This window comes from Mytilus trossulus, chromosome 11 (genome assembly GCF_036588685.1).
Source record: "Mytilus trossulus isolate FHL-02 chromosome 11, PNRI_Mtr1.1.1.hap1, whole genome shotgun sequence".
In the NCBI taxonomy this organism is placed as follows: domain Eukaryota; kingdom Metazoa; phylum Mollusca; class Bivalvia; order Mytilida; family Mytilidae; genus Mytilus; species Mytilus trossulus.
The window spans coordinates 24,193,761-24,215,181 of record NC_086383.1 but is presented as its reverse complement, the minus strand read 5'-3'; the positions used below and the strand labels follow the sequence as shown (position 1 = coordinate 24,215,181).

Below are 21,421 nucleotides of genomic sequence, written 5' to 3'. Positions count from 1 at the left end.
AACCATGAAGGAAATAGAATTAAAAAGCAGAGCGAAAGACGAAACTATTATAAATAGAATACGTGGTAAATGCATGCCTATATCGTATGATCAAAGATACACGATGAAAATGAATCTAAGTTCGACATATCTTAAATGAAATCTGCCCTCCAACAGCGTACATATGTTTCATACATTTTATTGATGCGTAAAAACGAGCGTGAAGGCCTTCAACTGTTTGTTTCTTCCCTGATTCCAGTTTCTTATCATTGGTTTGTATTTGCTGGTAAGAAAAAAAATAATATGCATGCCAATTTGACTGTCCTAAGTAAGATACTTCTGCTGTTAACGTATTTTTTATTTTATATTTTGTTGTACATACAAAAATTATAGGTTCAGCTTATTGAACAGATACCTGTGTATTACTGGTGAATGTGTACGTTGACTGTCCATTTGGTATATTTCGTCCCTCTTTTGGAACTTGTGCAGAAATTTTACACTATCTCTACACGCTAAAATATATGGTACCAACTCTGTGAGGTGACCGACTTGACAAGTTGCAAGGTAAACACATGTTTGTTCGTTACCAATATATCCTCATTTTACGATGGCTTTCAATATCGAATTTCCTCTTTGAGGGAACATGCAAATTCAGTCCAGTCGATTTGTGCAGATTTTTGACAAAATTGCTCAGAATGTGGTAAAAGCATGAAATTTGGCATAGTAGTAGTATATGTCATGGACAATATTTTAAGCTATGAATCCATACATATTGATGTGTTTTGTATTATGTGTTTGCCATGTGATTATGGACTTTCCGAATTGATTTTCCTCTAAGTTCAGTATTTTTGTGATTTGAATCCTAATTTCTTTTTATTTTGTATGTTTCTGTTCATAAAAAACTTAATATATTCTTCTGATTGAAATGATTCCTGTATATTGCTGATGATTGTGTACGTTGAACTAGATGACTTGTGTAGAGATATTGCACTCTCTCTGCTCGTTAAAACGTAGAGATTAAAACGTCTTGTACTAGCTCTTTGAAGGGACCTACTTGACAAATTGCAAGGTAAACAGACGTCTGTTGGCTTCCAGTATATCCCCATTTTACAATGACATTCAATATTACCGACCTTAATACGCGATGTCATCTTTTTGGGGACATGCACATTGTGGTCAGTCGTCTTTAACACCCCCCAATCAATAATTAATAATCACCGAATTCACTATATAAGTATAATATGTATAAGTAACCCTAGGCATCCTACATGAGAACTTGTTATGTTTTATTGATGCATCACATGTGATCTACATAAACTATACGTATTACACGACGCTTGAATCAACTTTTAATTTACAAACTTGAATTAAAGAATTCCAAAATCAATTACTTGAACGACTTCTACGAATAGAATTTAATTATCCCTAATAAAATTCATGTTCAAGTGTAATTTCAACACTTCAGATCTTTTTAAAGCAGATCAAGGTCAGCTGTATTGATTAATTTCAACACTTCACAAAAGCAGTTCAGCTCTATTGGTTGTTCAGAGGGATGACATTCCGAATTTAGATCTTATTCGCTTCACGTTGGTATTTGATATGATGGGATACTGTATATATTCATATGCATTCTGTATGTTCTAATAAGAAGTAATTGTATTCAAATTGGTCATTAAAATGAGGAAACTTCAACTATTAATTTTGGGGTTTCTTAATGTGAACTGCGATATACATGTGAAGCAAACACTTAGTTTCACACAAAACAGTGGCATCATTAACAAAATATGTGACGACGGGCTCCTCACGGTCTACAACCAAACATCTTCACTACAATGTGCTAAACGATGTGCTCTAAATGACAACTGTGTTTTGTTTTTCGTCAACAGAGACGGACATTGTCAGTTAAACAGTGTTATTATTTACGATACAACATCCTGTGCCAGCTCTCATGACACCTTGTGTTATGTGTCGAAGAGTGAGTTTTAAAACTTGTTTCTACAATTCTTAGGAATCTGTCTGTTTTATTTTGGTATTTGGAATAATCAGCGTGTCTTTTGTGTGTGTTCTGATAATAACATTTAGTTGACAACATACACAAATACCTCACATTTTACAAAAAGAATAAAAAGAAAACCCACCTAGTTGATCTATGCAAACGATGTCTGCATTAAAAATGTGACCACATCACTATTCGATTAATGAGCTAGCCATATCTTCTTACAGATATAAAAAAAGAGTAGCGATCGTCAGAATTGCATCAAAACTGGCGCCCTCGATGACATTAATTTTCTAGGTTATTTTTTTTATATTTATACTTGCAAGTAGGTGACTTCTAAAGAAAAAGATGCAGTAATAGTAGATAAATTTGTAGTTTAAATCAATATCACGAAGATCCGATTCATTTTTTCTCAAAATATTGTTGATTCACTGCTTAGCATGTTTCTTCTGTTTTATTATACGACACTATTCATTCCATAAAAATTTCATTCTCATAGATTGGGCAAAAATGATATAAGATATTGTAGACCTTCGTTTTTTCATGAAAAGTTTTGGTTAATACTCCGGACTCAGACATATTTTTAAAGAGGAGGATTTATCTTCTTTAACTAATAAAAATACTTTCAAGGCCTCGACAAGAAGAAAAAACCAATGCAATTGAGAAAACGAACGACCTAATTTATAACACGACAGTGTACCAAAAAGTATTACGACAAGCATCAACCATTTGTTTTAATGTTACATGTATATGTTTAATTATGTTTTCGTATTCTTTTTTCTAATTTGTTCAATTTTGTATCTTCATATTTTATATCAGAATTTGTAGTAAAGGGAACCACCGATGATCCAACTGTAGAAGGACAAACTTCAAAATATATTGATACTACATTGCAAACGACAACTGATGTTGCAATTACTGAGGGTCGGACTTCCAAACATATACAAATGACTTTGAAAATTGACACTGAGGATGCAACTCCTGGAGGACAGACTTCAAAATATATTGATGCTTCATTGAAAATGACCACTGTTGACGGAACTTCAAAAGTGCAGACATATATATATATAGACACACCATTGAAACTGACTACTGAGAACGCAACTACAAAAGGACAGACTTCCAATCGTATAGATACTACATTGAAAATGACCACTGGTGACATTTCAACACTAGCAGTAGAGTGTGAAATTGGATGGTTGATGTTAGGTACAGGATGTTATCAGTTTACACTAGGGGGCACACGACAAATGTGGCTAGATGCTAAGGTAAGATTATTATTGATAAGATGTATTTCAAGGCATGAATGACACCACGAATAGAATTAAGTTTTCATCATATTGTACCCACCATAATCCTATAGTTTTTTTACTTGGTTAGTATGTTATCTTATGTTTCTGGTTTATGTTTAAGCAATTTTAAACTCTCAAGTCAAAAAGAAATTAAACCAACAACACTGCGGCTTATACGAATAGGAAAAAACTACCAAGGACAAACAAGTCAATTCGCAACAGGATGCTGCTCATGAAAGTGCAAATGCAGGGATCAATTTAAGTGTGCTGCTGTCACAAGAGGATTCATTGAAGTCAATTGGAACATTTCATTTCTGTTAACATGTATTATATAACAGTCTTCAAAAATGTTTTCGCCTTCATAAGTTTTTTAAAGTCAATTGAAAACATTGGTTTAACAGTATATTGTACGGATATAGAAAGGAAATTATTGTACGAAATGCAAGCTCTTGTTATCTTACGTATCTTTTAGCATATTGAAATCACCAAACGGTAGGGGAGTGTTGATAACCATATCAAGCGTTAAAGCTGATGTTTGCACTTTTCCAAGTTGAACAAATATGTTTTTTTATTAGAACGCGCAATTGATTATATGTTAAAATTTAGCCTCATCTTAGTTTGTTAAGAGTTGCATAGTATAATCATCCGACTAGTTTTATTTTTTTGGACCATGCTTTGTATAATCGGCAATTGCCCAAGAAATGAAAAACGATTCTTTCCCGATAGCAGCCGTTAATCAATATTTACTCTGTATATACATTAAAGAATAGAATATAACAAATATATACAAATACCCAAACATGACGTTTTATCATATAAACAAATACAAATATCATCGGGCAGATGTTTCTGATAATGTTATTCAACGCAAATGACACAACACCAGTTTCAATGTCAAGACAGTACAATCTGGTTTAATTCGATAAGACCATATCATGCTGTTTTTCAGAACTATAAAAGTTATTCATTTGAATTTAAAATACAGTTATTTATAAAGTTATTTGTATGCATCAGAATGCAAGATTCGTAACCTTATCTTATTATTTTATATGTGTCTTCCTCTTATTACTGTCTGCGCATATTTAATATCATTTAAAGGTTTTGTACAATCAAAAGTATCCATGCAGTATATTAAAACGAAACGAACTAATGATTTACCTAATCAATACAAACAAAATTCAATTTATACATGACAAAAACATTGAAAATTAACTTTTTTTTAATTAAATGTTACTTTCAAATCGAATCAGTTGTCATTTTCTTTTCGTCACTTTTTCATTAAAACAATTGTTAAAGGACCTTTGTATTATCTCAAAGTTTGGCTTTGAGAAACCTTGGTAACGACACATACAGATTCGGAGAACAAACGCAATTTTGGAATAAGACAGATTTAGTTTGATAACTGCAATTATTTTACATATTTAAGCCACCTTATATAGTATCATCATTGAAAAACGATATTCTACAATTGTCTTGATTTATTTAAGATAACAGAATATTATTATCTATGTTTCCTTACGAACTCATTCAACTATTTTATGTACATTTCACTCTAAAACTAGATCAAGTGATACACACAAGACCATTTAAACATAATATTTAAACAGTCATTGAATAAACCTGAGAAATTCAACATATGTTTCAAAACAAAAGTTCCGTTTTAATTAAATAATGCACTTTAAAATGCAATATATGTACATTTGAAAAATTTTCAATACTAGGAATAGTATATAACAAATGTATATATTAAATACCCAAATAAGAAACCAGACGTTCTATCCGATTAAAGAAAGGCAATAAAAGTCGGGTACATGTACTAAGGAATTTATTTAATTAAAATTTTGAATATCAGTTCAATATCAAGACAGAACAGAACAATCAGTTTCAATTCAATGAAACCATATCGTTTTCAAAAACTGTAAATGTTATTCATTCGGAACAAATTGAAATACAGCGTATTTATTGAATTATTTGTATGCATCAACATGCAAGGTTAATAACCTTATCTTATTATTTCATATTTTTCTTCTTTAAATTATTGTCTGTTCATCCTAAAAAAATATTTCAAGGTTAGTCCAATCAAACGTATCAATGTAGTATACTAAAACAAACTAACGGTTGACCTAGTAATCAATAAACAAATTAAACAAATCAGTCATCAAAACATGGGTGCATCACTACAAACCAAAAACATAGACTATCAACTATTTTTCATAGAAAAATTTACTTTAAAATCAAATAGTTTGCCGTGATCTCTCCATGACATTTTCATTTACACAGTTCAAACGGACATGTTGCTACATCAACGTTTGGCTCCAATTAAACTTGGTGAAGACACATACAGATTCGAACTTAGTTAAATGATAAAATATACATTTTGTACCTGATACAGACTAAGAACGAATAACTTTTATCCATTCGGACGACAAATGCATGTTTTAAATTATGCTGTTTTATTGCAGGATTTGATAAATGATAAACAATGTTCTTTTATTAGGGAAAGTTATATAGTGTTATCTTAGATAAAGGATTATGTATTATGTTCTAATTCATAACTTCAAACGAACATTAATTATTTACAAAATAAACTTAACAATCTAGTATGGAATCAAACTCGCCTGACAGTGTGCAGCAAAGCTTAAATTTTATTAAAGACAAATGAAATGTAATAAATGTTCATCTGTTACTGTCTGCCTAGGCCGTTGCAGATAACGAACACAAAAAACAGTCTACAAAAATAAAATCAATTTTCATTATGCACGAATGACAAAATCTTAAATTCACACAACCGCCAAGAGTTTATCACGAAATATTTCAAGTGAACGTTTTCAAATATCATGGTCAGTTTTACCTGGACCAATAATAAAGGTTATTATATAAATATAATAATGTTAAATCAGAAATTTGTACGTGTAATTGTAAATAAGTTCTTTAACAATAGACACAACAGTAATTAATTTTCAAATTTCTTGAGTGGCTAGTTAACAAACCTTCGCAAAAATAAATTTGCAGTAAAACAAGGATTTAGACTTTTTATTTTCGTATTTTCAGTTCAATTGTTTTATGTATATTTCATGACTTTTTTTTATCAGGATATTTGCTCCTTAAATGGAGGTTACCTTGCAATCATTGAAACTGCTGAAGAAAATGTTCTCATCAAGACTCACATAGCTACTAAAGGTAATCGTATATAATTGATTTTAAAAAATGTAACCGATTATTCATTATTACAATGTTTTCGATGGATAAAAATTTCGTGGATGTGATGTAAATCCCGAGTTCAACAAACTAAAATAATGTTTTCTATTATATGTAAAACAATAACCTTACACATCCTCAAAAATGCAATTCTTCCTCAATCCACGAAAATCCTCACCTCGAAAGTATAACTCCACAACAAGATACAGAAAAGCATTCAAAATAGCCTTTATCGTTATATTTCACTAGCTTTATTTTTCAAGTCCTTATTTTGTAATTTCAATCGAACACATGCAGCAATATTATATCATTTGCATGATTATCTAAATATTTCAGTAGGCGATATCTTCTCTTCAGTTCAATGTACAAAAGGAAAGGATTTGATAAAATACTCTTTAATTAAAATACGACGACACATACCTCGTTTACACATAACATTTAAAAAGGGAAAGATTTAAAATTAACGTTCTGACATTGCTAAGCTATTTGGATATCGATGCATTTTTATTTCGGAAGAAGACAGTCTAAACTCGAGACAATTTTGATCGGAATAAGATACACTTTTGAAGTTGGTAGCACATATGGATTTGCCGCGAACACCAAGTTACCAGATGTTTTTGTGTTGTACACGTTAATACCTTTGCAATCTTTATTATTATGTTCAGTGAAGTGTAGCTTTATATTTTGCATTCCTGTACGTGTGTCCTATCAAACTCATTACTTAAAATATTCTTTATCTTGTTTTTACAACTAAATAAAAGATAAAAACTCATCAAAATGAGACCGAAGCATTTAACACATATAAGGATTAATGATAGCAATGATGACTTTCAGGACCAACAAATGACTACTTCATCGGAGGTTCTGACTTAGTTACAGAAGGAAAATTTATTTGGGAACATACGGGTCTTCCTGTCAACTTGCCCGGAAGTAATCTTTTCCATGACTGGAGAACGAATCAGCCTGACAACAAAAACGGAAACCAACATTGTATAATGCTTGGATATCAAGTTAGTTTTAATTGGAATGATGCTCAGTGTGCTTATCCTAGAGATTTTATTTGTGAAAAGTCTCCAGTATACGAGTAGTACTTATGCAACATGATCAATGATTAATGTGTACATCTTCATATGTGGTGATATGAAACCCTGCCAAAATTATCATAGAGACTGTTTATGGCTGTGTATATTATTTAATATAAGTTTTACTAAACTTACATCGTGACATGCTAGACAGTCAAATTTTGAAAAAAAGTGTATTCGGGTAAGTACTGACATCATGACAACATATGCACAATTTCGTATTTATTTAAGAATTGAATGTTCTCCTTTGTAAATTTATTGATGTGTCAAAGCGTTGACCGAAGTACATTTTGTATGAAGCGCGGAAGGTCAACGCTTTTACAACCCTATGAAATTACAAAAAAAAATTCACTACTTATAATTACATTTTTACCTAAAGGATCATGAAAACACGCCTTTTTATCAAGTTTTTATTTCATTTACATGTGCACTTTATTGTGGGACCTCGAGTCATCATGAATGAAAAGTTGCATTGTGTAATGCAATTGATTAAGAAATATCACGAGATTGCAAGTTAGACAATCAGAATAACGCATCATAATGAAACATACATCTATGTAATTATATACGTTTAGCCTGTCAACATATGCACAATTTTGTATTTATATATGTAGTATGTTTATCCTGTCTAGATACTATTGTAAGGATTTCATTTTCAATTGTTAAAATGCATTCAGAAAGATCTTTATATATTCAAATTAAAATATTGGTGTATGACCTTATGTTTTGACAATGAAAGTTACCACCTCTTTAATAAAGCATTGTTGATACAAAATTGTTTTTGTTTGTATTTAACTTATCTATTTTTTAGTGATTTAACATATTTCAATTGTACAGTATGTTAACAATATGATGATTTATTTTGTTCTTTATTAATCTTTTTTTTGTGTGCAATACTAAAACACAAACCCCAACGTACTTTGGTTCCAAACCGTACCATGAAAATGAGGTTGACGGGGGAAATATTATAAGCATTTAGTCCGTCGTATATTTCTAATGCATGAGTTGAACGCGGAAGTCACGAATAAAGACTTTAACAAAATTACCTCTCCGATGTAAAGTATAATAGTATAATTTATCGTAAGTTTACCGGGGAACTTTGTTTTATTCAACGATATTTTGTCCTAGATTATTATTGTCTTTCTTATACTGTTCCTACATCTTTTGTATGTTCATTGTTGTAATTGCAATGTATTTTAGATCAAAATTATGAGTTCCCTGTATGTTTACATATTGAGGTTTATGAGTCATTATGGTCCAGTCAGGTTATTCAATTGATTATTTATAGTAAGTCATTCGTTTTATAATTTAAAAAAATACCACAGGTTAAGGGGATGGTTGACGCTTGTTAGCGCGTTAAAGTGAGGAGCCTGATGTTTTATTGGTTGTCTAATTTTGGTATGTTTCATACATGTTCAATAGTCGATCCAGCGAAAACAAAACAAAACCGAGGAAGATATAAACATTAAACACAAAGGGAACGGAGAGTCTGACTCACAACGAACAGTGAGCTATTTTAATGACCTCAAATGATTAGTGGAAATCAATTCAAATAGGAAAGGCAACGTTCTTATCTATATAAAAAACGAGAAACATGAAGTGTCAATGAGTACTACTGTTGCCTGCTTTTTTACCTTTAATTGTTAACTTTTTTGGCATTGTGACTTAGATGGATAGTTATCTCATTGGCACTAAACCACATCTTTTATTTATAATCAATCTGAAATTGTTTAACTTATGTTGTTGGACTAATAAAGGATTTACTTAGTTGAGGTTTTGGAATAAGTGTCAAATGTTCGGACTCCTTGGTGTTTTTTCATCCTGGTACCTTTGATAACTAACCATACGATAATATATATTACCCTATAACACCTGTCTATCTTTAAAGGTAAGACTTAATAGATCATAAAAGGTCATTTGACCAAATTTAAGCAGATTCTTGATTTTCTTTCTTTTGTTTTGAGACCCAGATAATATATACCAATGCTAATATAAGGTAAAGTCCGAGCCAGCTTCTTCCCGCCATACTTTATAAATCAAATATCTGGAAAAGGAGCTCCTTGCCCTATCATTTTTTGTTGGCTTAATTTGATTCTTAAACAATACTCTTTTAGCTTAAAGTATCAGTTTTGATTTTTTGATTTATTTAATTTTAACTTAAACCACTTAAGTACATCCTTTAATCAGGGATGGATTAAAAAAAAGGAATTTTGCTATAACTTTTTTAAGCATTTTTTGGACAGACAAAATTACAAAAAATGAATAAGATATACGAAGGGAAGAGACTAGGTTACCAAATTAAGATATCACAGTCGAATGTGGCAAAGTTGAAAGGCTAGACGTGTTTAACAATTAACTCCCAAAGACCATTTATGTGATTGTTTATTAAATCAACTTGATGAATTAAATTCGTTATTGATAGACTAAAGGATTAACAAACTAGTACAGTGTTTCAGTCTAATCATTATAGACGAACGTATTAGCATACAATGTATTTTGTGAGTGTTTTCTCTATATGATTAACTTAGTATTAAACTAATAATTCGACATAATAATTAAGGTATTTAAAAATTCTTCAAATTTGTATGAGAGATTTTCATTTTCAGCTTTATCTACTTAATCATACCAAATCATAACCTAGTGTCTTTTATTAATTGTATCTCTCCTGATAATTAACTTTTTGTTGAACCAAACTGATATGTTTACAGAGTAATCGTGATAGTTAACGATGGTAAGAAGGAGAGCGCTATCATTATATTGCTCATCTGCTGTAATCATTCTTATTTACAAACCTAATAATAACTCTTAAATATCAATCAAACGAATATGTAATTGCAAAATATTGAAACTATTTAAAAACAAGTGCACTTATGCTCCTCCTTATATCTGTCAATAAGACTGAACATGTTTGACCTTTGGAATAAAATCAGAGTACACGAAACCACGTGTTTGTTTCTATTTCTGATACAATTTTGTATAAAGTGACAAAGTTCGTGTTATTTCTACTATATGTGCTGTCTTAGTGTCTGTCAGTATTTACAGTTGGGTGCAGACCAAGCATTACATGTAGACGGGCCGAAAAAGTTAACGCGGCGTTTACTCGCGTGCACTTCATGTAAACGCCGCGTTAACTGTGCGTCACTCCGAAATTGCAGTAGACATTAAAAGTAAACATGCGTTTACTTTCGCGTTTACCTCCGCGTTAACGCAAAAACGGCGCGTCTTCTAATTTTGTAAAGAGTAAACGGGCGTTTACTTTCCCGTTTACCTCCGCGTTAACGTGGAAAAATGCGCGTCTTCTATTTTCGTAATAAGTAAACGCGCGTTTACTGTTTGTAGTAAACGCCCGGTTAACGCAGATTATCATCGTTACCTGGATACCTGAGTCAGACCTAAAATATGAATTGATAAGGAACATCAAAATTAATTGACCAACTGGTCATTTCTGCTTGACATATTGACGATTAAAGTTATTTAAAAATGTCACACATTTGTATTCAACACATGTTATTTAAACCTCACCAAAATCAAACAGTTTTCTCATCTTAGACAGACTATCTCGTAAAACAAAATTATTTGATATCATTAACCAAAACTGACAATATTTACCTCTTAACAAGTTATCTTATTCTATATAGAAGTAATTCAGTTATATTTTTATGCCATAATTGACCATATAATACAATTGACAGCAATTTTTGTACCAGCCTAACGGCTATGACCTCTTTTTATTTAAAATATTGAATAGTAAACAAATTTAAATTAGTAGTTTTCATACATCAGACTAACTCGTAATATATAAGTATCTATTCGCAACAATCAAAACTGACCATATAAGCATTTATTATGTAAATCTGTATAGCCCACATAGTAAATGAGTTATATTTTGATATAAAAAAGGCAACAGTAGTATACCGCTGTTCAAAACTCATAAATCCATGGACAAAAAACAAAATCGGGGTAACAAACCAAAACCGAGCAAAACGCATTAAATATAAGAGGAGAACAACGACACAACACCGAAACGCAACACACACAGAAACAGACCAATCATCAGACAAAACACCACGAGAATAACAAATGTTACATGAAAACCAAATACATGAATTTGGGATAGAAAAGTACCGTGTCACGTCTTATCTCAATATCTCAAAAATGAGAGAAAACACAAACGACTCAACGTTAAAATGCAACACAAAGAGAAACGAACAATATTATAACAATGACCATCTTCCTGACTTGGTACAGGACACGTTTAAAGGGGAATAAAAGTGGTGGGTTGAACCTGGTTTTAAGGCATGCCAAACTTCGCACTTTAATTGCAAAGTTAAATATAGCATTGAAATGACAACATAATATTACAGGACTACAATACAAATAAATAGGAGAACATAATAGACACAGAAAAACATGATTAATAGATAACAAAAAGCATCAGGTTTAAAATTCAATACGCCAAAAAACGCGCCTTGTCCACACAAGACTCACCAGTGACGCCCAGATATAAAAGATCGAAAGTGAAAAAAGTACAAAGTTGTACAGCACTGAAGATCAAAAGTTGAAAAGGTTTCGCAAAATACGGCATTGTTTTTATGCCCGGGATAAGAACATTCTTATTATATAGAACAATTCATGCTATTGCAAACAGTAAATTTTATCAAATGAATATAAAAGAGATATACACAACGAAACTAAAGTATTAACTAATTACAGAAAACTAAACCTGAATACATAACGCCTAGATATAAAAGATCGAACGTGAAAAAGATACAAAGTTGTACAACACTGAAGATCAAAAGTTGAAAAGGTTTTGACAAATACGGCATTGTTTTTATGCACGGGATAAGAACATCCTTATTATATAGAATACTTAATGCTATTGCAAACAGTAAATTTTAACAAATGAATATGAAAGAGATATACATAATGAAACTGAAATATTAACTAATTACAGAAAACTAAACCCAAGTTTATCACAAAATAGACACACATCCGAATCAGTCCAGGCGTCAACGTAATTAATAAAATTGTGACGTCACAAACGATGGCGAAAAGGCAGAAACGTTATGCCACATTTGAATTTATGAAATTTAGAAACAGCATGACGTCACATATGAAAAACTATCATTCAAAAATGAGATAGAATTAGGATTGATTTAGAACTAAATACTGATAATTCATTTAAACAAAATGCATATTGCAATAGTTATTAATAGCAATTAACTGTAATATATATATATGTCCAGTTTGTTATGAATCCAACTTCAAACGTAAATAATCGTACAAAATTTAATATACTTAATAAAGATTGATTCACTGATAGGGTCTTTGCATCGGAACTAAACACATTGATTTCTATAAAAACAGTTGTTGGCATGACACGGGTTATGTTCTTCTCATATATTTTATGATAGTATGATACTAAACCCCTAATGGGAGGGATTGTACCTGATATTCATATGATGAAGACATAATCTTTCAATCAGTTTAATTTAGGTCTGGAGCTGGCATGTCAGTTAACTGCTAGTAGTCTGTTGTTATTTATGTATTATTGTCATTTTATTTATTTTCTTTTGTTACATCTTTTGACATCGGACTCGGACTTCTCATGAACTGAATTTTAATGTGCGTATTGTTATTCTTTTACTTTTCTACATTGGCTAGAGGTATAGGGGGAGGGTTGAGATCTCATAAACATGTTTAACCCCGCCGCAATTATGCGCCTGTCCCAAGTCAGGAGCCTCTGGCCTTTGTAAGTCTTGTATGGTTTTAAATTTTAGTTTCTTGTGTATAATTCGAAGTTTAGTATGACGTCCATTATCACTGTACTATTATGCATATTTTTAGGGGCCAGCTGAAGGACACCTACGGGTGCGGGAATTATAGCTACATTGAAGACCCATTAGTTGCCTTCGGCGTTTGTCTGCTCTATGGTCGGGTGGTTGTCGCTTTGACATATTCACCATTTCCTTTCTCAATTTTAGTATTGAGGAATTATATCATAGGTCGAAATACTGGGCCAGTCCCGATTACTTTTGACAGTGGTGGATCCAGGGGGAGGTTTCCGAGGGTTGGAACCCCCTTTTTTTGGACGATCAATGCTTTTGAATGGGAAAATATAGTTGGAACACCCCCTTTTTGTCTTGGATTGGGAACCCCCTTTTAAAATAGCTGGATCCGCCCACGATTGATCAATTTTCATCTTCATGAAAAGGCGGAAAACAGCCAATTATTTAAGTGTTCTTTTATTTCTGCAGGAAAACCAATAATCATTTCTGTGAAATAAGTTGCTGGATCCATTAGTCTATTATATACAATAATAACACTTGCTCTGATTCACTTGATGATGTTTCTTTTTTTTTTAATTTGAACTCGATTGACATATTGATAGATACAACAGAAAATTGCAAATCATCAAAATAACAATAAGCAAAATAAGTAATAGACAAAAATCATAAAACAGAAAACATTGGCCCTGAGGTCTTAGATTATAGAACTAAGTCTAGTGTTCCGGAAATCATGGAATTGTGATACTAGAAAGTTTATCAGATTTCGTGCTCATTTATTGATAAGGTAAACAAATCTTTAAATGAAAATGTTAGGTGTGCTTTTCAAGTATTGAGTCTGTTAGAAAATTGACATGTTCAAATTTGTTTTGGGGAAAATGAAAAATATTTATCTATAATTACCAAAATTTTGCAGTGTAAAAATATATCGCATAATCGGGAATAAATAAACTCCTAAAAATAACTGGAAATAAAGATATTAATTAAAGAGATTTATAACAGAAACAATTTGTTATAAAACGCCAAACGGATAGCTTGATAAGTACCCGCCCCGATGCATTTAAAGCATACCATACGGGTTTTACCTGCTTTTGAAAGCTGTACGATGACATGCAATTGTTTACACCGCTATCATTAAACATTTTGTTTACAGTTAATCGTTTCGTCATGGGCAAAACATTTTCAAAAATAAATCTCCAAGACATCATTTAATATTCAACCGATATTTAAGGAAATTCAAATTATGGTACGAACGGACCCAAGTGGCGACCGTGTCAGATGAGAATGCGGTTTTGGAGCGAAGCGGCACCGTCGACGTCATACATGTATGGGACTTTGTTAGTACTTATATATTCTTTTTTTTTCAATGGTAATATGCTTAAATCACGCATATTTCTCTCCTTTTAGACTTTATGCGAAAAATGAAGAAAGCACTCTGAATTTCTGACCGTTCGTATTTCCTGTTTTAAAGAACGTTTTGCATCACTTGTTTACATCGTCAAGGGTGCTTTCAAACACGCCCGCGTTCCAAGGTCGTCAACGCTATTTTTGAGAAGACCCCTGAAAACGACCGTTTCCAAGGCACTCGTCGTAAGCAACATGCGCAAGTTTGCAAGTTGGACGAGTAAAAAGGATAGAAAACAACGCAATAAAGAGAGTAAAAAGTAGACATCTTTGTCATATCAATAGTGACAATAGTCTCTTGTTTGTTAACAGCCTACAAACCGTGTGAAAAGGAAATCACTATCTTACATTTTTAATACAACCATAAGCAAAGTTAAAAAGGATATATGCATCACGTTTTAAGTCTGTCCGTCCGTCAGTCCCCACTTGTTCGCGGCCCGTGTCGAACTAAATCAGGTAACTTAAACATGTATACAGATATACAGTTGATCCAAAAACCGATGATTTCAAGTATAAAATGCATTGCCTTGAACTATAGAACTGATGTTTAACACACTTAGTTGAGAGATGTATTATGAGATGGCATGTTGTTCTTCATAAATTAAATCAGTTCATTTTGACAGTAGCATTGACATTTGAGCCGTCACGTTTTCAAACATTGTTTGATTCGTTCTTGTCTGGTTTGTGTCCGGTCCATATATTTTGAACCTTTGAACCAGGGATTTCCAAACTAAGTATGCATATACATCATATAATAGGGGATGGTCATAAACTAAAATCAGGTCACTATGATATAGATCCAATCATAATGGAGTCCTGTCCACGACATATATAGCTGCATAACTAAGGATTTACATTGTTAAGGGCCTGTTATAGCTGACTATAGGGTATGGGTTTTGCTCATTGTTGAAGGCCATACGGTGACATATAGTTATTTTGTGATTTTTAACAACATAAGACAGTCGAAATTCATATATAAAACTGACCCTGTGAAGCTTTTGTTTTAATTGAACCACTTTTGATACTTCACTGTTACTGACATAATTCTGTGTAACAGATGTTTACAATGATTTCAGTACATGTACAAGTTTCCTAATGCATATTGTTTTCCTTCAAAAGAACAAATTTATTAAATCCTGAAGAAAGTATGACGTATTAAGACCACTTTTGTCATGCGTACTCATACTTAGGTAAACTTACTGCTGTATTAGTTTGTTATGACGCCATGTCTTTGTTTGCCAGCTTTCATAACATGTAGTTTGAATGATGATGCACTTGGTGGTAGGCGTGACACGATGGCAATCTGTTTGGTTCGAAGTCTAATATTATGTTGCTTGCTCAAATCGTCTTGATTAGACCTATACATACATTGTACGTATTTTTGGTTTCGGACACTTTAGAGTTTTCTTTCAGCACCGATCTACATGTCAATATGAATTTTGTTAAAATTGTGATAGACCTGCTATCTATTGATGATTTCGAAAGCGTTAAAAGAGAGTTTTCTTAAAAACACAGATAGATATAACATGTAAGAGCATGAACTGCTGGTAAAGGTACAAATATTTAATAAAAGAAACTATACATGCACAATAAACATGGTGCATCGCCAACCATGATTCACACTGGTTATAGAACTCGTAAACATCACACAATTGTTCCACTAGTGTGGATCTAGCCGTCGATAGCAGCCGGCGTTAATATTAATGAGGCCAGACTTCAATAATATTCATGAGCCGTCAATAATATTCATGATATGACTTGCGTTTGAAGAAGTGTTGTTAGAAACTATGAACGATCATTATGATTAAATAACGTTCCTATTTATATTTGATATTGCTTCAAACAGGCATGTCAATGGGTGTCTCCTTCGAGGTCTGCGTTTACTTAATCAACTTTGGGTCTTCTTCAAGGTCTGCGTCTTTAATCAACATTGTAAATGTAATAAAAACAATGTAAATGCTTCCATAAATATAAAACAAAGTAATGGTCTTTTAACATTCTGTGATAAGAGAAATAATGGAAACCGAAGCAAAAACAAGTTTAAAAAATATAGTTAAATATAGAAATTTAGCGGGACATTACAACAACGAAATAAGGTAAAGAACAGTTCTTTTGTGATTATCGAATCAATGTAAACTACAATAAATTAAAAAAAAATATAAAATATAGAAATTAAGGAATTAGCGAGAGTCATATGGGCATTCAATAATTTGGTTGTTGTCTACAAATATAGTCCAATCATGAAACTAAAAGATACAATACATACGACAGTATTTTCTATTTAAACAGATCAAAATAAATAGAAACATAGTTAATGGAAGAACTAAAAACAACAGAAAAATAAAAACAGTCAATTTCTATTTCAATGACATATAATTCTTCTAAATTACGGAGACCAATCAGAGTCATTATTCTCCACATTAACAGTTCATCAGTTCATATTATTGCCTTGAAAATGGCCCATAGAACTAATGCCCTAGACCCGTACGAGTTTTTCAGTAGAGGGTTAAAAGGGGGATATTATATCCCGGTATACAACGAATTCGAACTGAACTATTGCCGGCTGGCCAAACTAAGAGATTCTCAACATCAACCATTATACCAGAGGTAGAGGTTGGTACTGGCTCTAAAATGGCCCACAGCACTTATGTCATAGACCCGTACGAGTTAGTCAGGAAAGGATGGGGGGGGGGTACCCTGGTCTATCACAAATTGGAAAATGAACTATTGCCGGCTGGCTAAACGTAGAGATTCTCCAAGTGGGCAATGATACAAGAGGAAGAGGTACTTATTGCCTTTAAAATGACACATAGCACTAATGCCCTAGACCCGTACGAGTTTGTCTTTAGAGGGTTAAAAGAGGGGATATGGTATCCCGGTATACAACGAATTCGAACTGAACTATCGCCGGCTGGCCAAACTAAGAGATTCTCCATATCGACCATTATACCAGAGGTAGACGTTGATATTGCCTCTAAAATGGCTCATAGCACTTATGACCTAGACCCGTACGAGTTAGTCAGGGAAGGATAAGGGAGGAGGGGGTACCCTGGTCTATCAAAAATTCGAAAATAAACTATTGCCGGCTGGCTAAACGGAGAGATTCTCCAAGTGGGCAATGATACCAGAGGAAGAGGTACGTATTGCCTTTAAAATGGCTCATAGCACTTATGCCCTAGACCCGTACGTGTCAGTCAGGAAAGGATAAGGAGGGTACCCTGGTATATCACAAATTCGAAAATGAACTATTGCCGGCTGACCAAACGAAGAGATTCTCCAGGTGGGCAATGAGACCAGAGGAAGAGGTACGTATTGCCTTTAAAATGGCCCATAGCACTTATACCCTAGACCCATACGACTTTGTCAGTAGAGGGTTAAAAGGGGGGATATGGTATCCAGGTATACAACGACTTCGAACTGAACTATTGCCGGCTGACCAATAAACTAAGAGATTCTCCACATCAACCATCATACCAAAGATAGAGGTTGGTATTGCATCTAAAATGGCCCATAGCACTCATGCCCTTGACCCGTACGAGTTAGTCAGAAAAGGATAAGGGGGGTACCCTGGTATATCACAAATTCGAAAATGAGCTTTTGCCGGCTAGCCAAACGAAGAGATTCTCCACGTGGGCAATGATATTAGAGGAAGAGGTACTGATTGCCTTTAAAATGGCCCAGAGCACTTATGCCCTAGACCCATACGATTTTGTCAGCAAGGGATTAAAAGGGAGAGGTGGTCCCTTTGTTTACCAGGAAGTCGAAATAAACTTTTGCCGGCTGGCCAAACTAAGGGATTATGTACGTTGGCCTTTCTACTAGTGGTAGAGGTGGACATTGCCTCCAAAATGGTCCATAACATTTATGCCCTAGACCAATACGAGTAAGTTAGCAAGGGATACCTTCTTATATCACTAAGTCGAAATGAACTATTGCCGGCTGACCAAACTTAGAGATTCGCCACGTGGAACTTTATACTAGAGAGAGAGGTAGATATAGCCTTAAAAAAAGCCGAACGCACGTATGCCCTTGACCCGTACGATTTTGTTAGCAAAGGGTTAAAAGGAAGAGTTGGTATTTCTGTTTACAACGAAGTCGAAATAAACTATTGCTTACTGGCCAAACTAAGAGATACTCCACGTGGGCCATTATACCAGTGGTAGAGGTGGGTATTGCCTCTAAAATGGCCCATAACACTTATGCCATAGACCCGTACGTGTTAGTCAGCAAAGCCAAAGGGTATTAAAGGGGTACCCTCGAATATCACAAAGTCGAAATGAACTGTTGCCGACTTTCCAAACTAAGAAATTTATCAATAGGACCATTATACTAGAGAGAGAAGTGGATCTAGCCTTTAAAATGGCATATGGCACTTAGGCCCTAGCCCTGAACGATATTGTCAGTAATGGGTTAAAAGAGATAGTTGGTATTTCTGTTTACAACGAAGTCGAAATAAACTATTGGCGGCTGGCCAAACTAAGGGATTCTCCACGTTAGCCATTATACCAGTGGTGGAAGTGTGCATTTCCTTTAAAATGGCACATAACATTCATGCCCTAGACCCGTACAAATTTCTCAGCAAACGGTTTAAAGGGGGATATTGTATCCTGGTGTACAACGAAGTCGAAATGAAATATTGCTAGCTGACTGACTAATATATTCTGAACGTGGACCATTTAAGCAGAGGTAGAGGTAATCATTACCTTTAAGATAGGCCATAGCACTAACCCTTATGGCGTTGTCCATTATATCAGATGTAGAATATGATGTTGCCTCTAAAATTTCCCATGGTTCTTATGTCCTAGACTTAAAAAATAATATAAAAAGAAATAAGAGATTCTCCTTGTGGGCTATTAAAAATATAAGCGTAAGTGTTTTCTCTCTAAAAAAAAAGGCCCATATATCGTATATCATAGATCCGTACGTATTGATAGGAAAAGGGTTAGGGAAGTACTCTTGTATATCAAAATATTCAAACATACTTCTATCATCCCTTCTTAAATTTTACGGACGCCATCACGAGTTGGTTGGCTGTTATCGAATAACTGTTTAACAAATGATATCGGATATGTTTCTTACGTTGTAACTACAATCCCCTTCCCTTTTATGAAAGTGACCTACCGAATTAGACTATTTACCAGATTTGTTATTACATAAGCAACACGACGTGTGCCACATGTGATGCAGGATCTGCTCACCCTTCCGGAGCACCTGAGATCACCCCTTGTTTTGCTGGGGTTCGTGTTGTTTTTTCTTTAGTTTTCTATGTTGTGTCATGTGTACTATTGTTTTATAATTTGCCTTTTTTTATTTTTAGCCATGGCGTTGTCAATTTGTTTTAGATTTATGAGTTTGGCTGTCACTTTGGTATCTTTTGTCCCTCTTTTACTTGCTGGCCATTTTAAACGCAATTATTACTTTAATCCCTGTATCATGTTCCATGAGAAAAATCTTTTAGTTTGACAAGTCGTCAATAGTTCAATTCGACTTTGAGGTATATAAAAGTACCCGCCTTTCTCTTTGCTGACTAAGTCGTATGGGTCTAGGGAATAAGTAGTATGGTTCATTTTAGAGGCAATGCCTACCTCTTCCTCTGATATAATGATTCACGTGGATAATTTCTTAGTTTGGCCCTCCGGCAATAGTTTATTTAAACTTCGTGATGAATCGGAGTACAACATCCCCCTTTAACCCTATACTGACACACTCGTACGGGTCTAGGGCAAAATAACTATGGGCCATTACACAATTACTACATCTACCTCTGGCGTCATGACCTATGTGGAAAATGTCTTGGTTTGGCCAGCTGGCAATAGTTCATTTCGACTTTGAGATATATAAAGGTACCAACCTTATCCTTTCCTGGCTAAGTCGTACGAGTCTAGGGCATGAACGATTTGTGTCATTTTAGAGGCAATGAATACCTATCCCTCTGATATAATGGCTCGCGTGGAAAATCTCTTCGTTTGGCCAACCAGTAATAGTTTATTTCGACTTCGTGGTGAACCGGGTAACTACCCTTTTAACCCACTACTGACACACTTGTACGGGTCTAGGCTATCGTTTAGTGGATAAATCGGGCAACCTTATGGCTAACAATAGCAAATATCTCTATTCAACCTCTCATGTCTAATGTTACACTTAGGTGACGTTACAATGAATAGCGGCAGCGAGAACGTTACATTTGTGATTTTGCTCTTAACATGCTTGGGACACACATGAATTACATTACTTTACAATAAATAAAAATGATCACACATTAGTTATTAAAGTTCTAATAAAATAAGTTAAAACTTTAAAGATAATATGTAAAATATTATGCAGCCAACGGTGTATTTTCATTTAAATGTCCATATGCTAATCACACATTATCATTTTACTTGTCACAATTTACATTTAATAAAATCAACGGTACCAGTTTTGTTGCACCAGATGCGCATTTCGACAAAACATGTCTCTTCAGTGATGCTCGTGGCCAAAATATTTGAAATCCAACACATGTTAGTCCATGTTTTATTCGTATTTGCCTCACTCTGAGCTGCTCTACTTTCAAGTTCCAAAGAATTCAGTTCTAACGGATAAAGTTTGATGATTGGTCTAGATATCAAACCAATTTTTGTTCGAAATATGGCTGATCGTGTAAGTCCATCTTTGCCGTAAAATAATTTGTCAACGATCGCCAAA

At 33.7% G+C, this 21,421-nt stretch overlaps 1 protein-coding gene across 1 annotated transcript; it reads left to right on the top strand.

Annotated features, from left to right (window-relative positions):
* The first annotated feature begins 2,922 nt into the window (after positions 1-2,922).
* Positions 2,923-7,553, top strand: LOC134689876 (perlucin-like). Its single transcript, XM_063549846.1, has 3 exons — positions 2,923-3,243; positions 6,360-6,447; positions 7,300-7,553. Exons 1-3 carry the CDS (start codon positions 2,923-2,925, stop codon positions 7,551-7,553), a joined length of 663 nt encoding a protein of 220 aa, XP_063405916.1.
* The last annotated feature ends 13,868 nt before the right edge of the window (positions 7,554-21,421 follow it).

What these genes read in the sequence shown, in the direction of transcription:
- LOC134689876 (XM_063549846.1), top strand. Translation starts at nt 2,923, where the DNA reads ATGACTTTGAAAATTGACACTGAGGATGCAACTCCTGGAGGACAGACT. An exon ending in AAATGTGGCTAGATGCTAAG is followed by an intron (nt 3,244 to 6,359) that starts GTAAGATTATTA and finishes TTTTTTTATCAG; the next exon opens with GATATTTGCTCCTTAAATGG. An exon ending in GACTCACATAGCTACTAAAG is followed by an intron (nt 6,448 to 7,299) that starts GTAATCGTATAT and finishes GATGACTTTCAG; the next exon opens with GACCAACAAATGACTACTTC.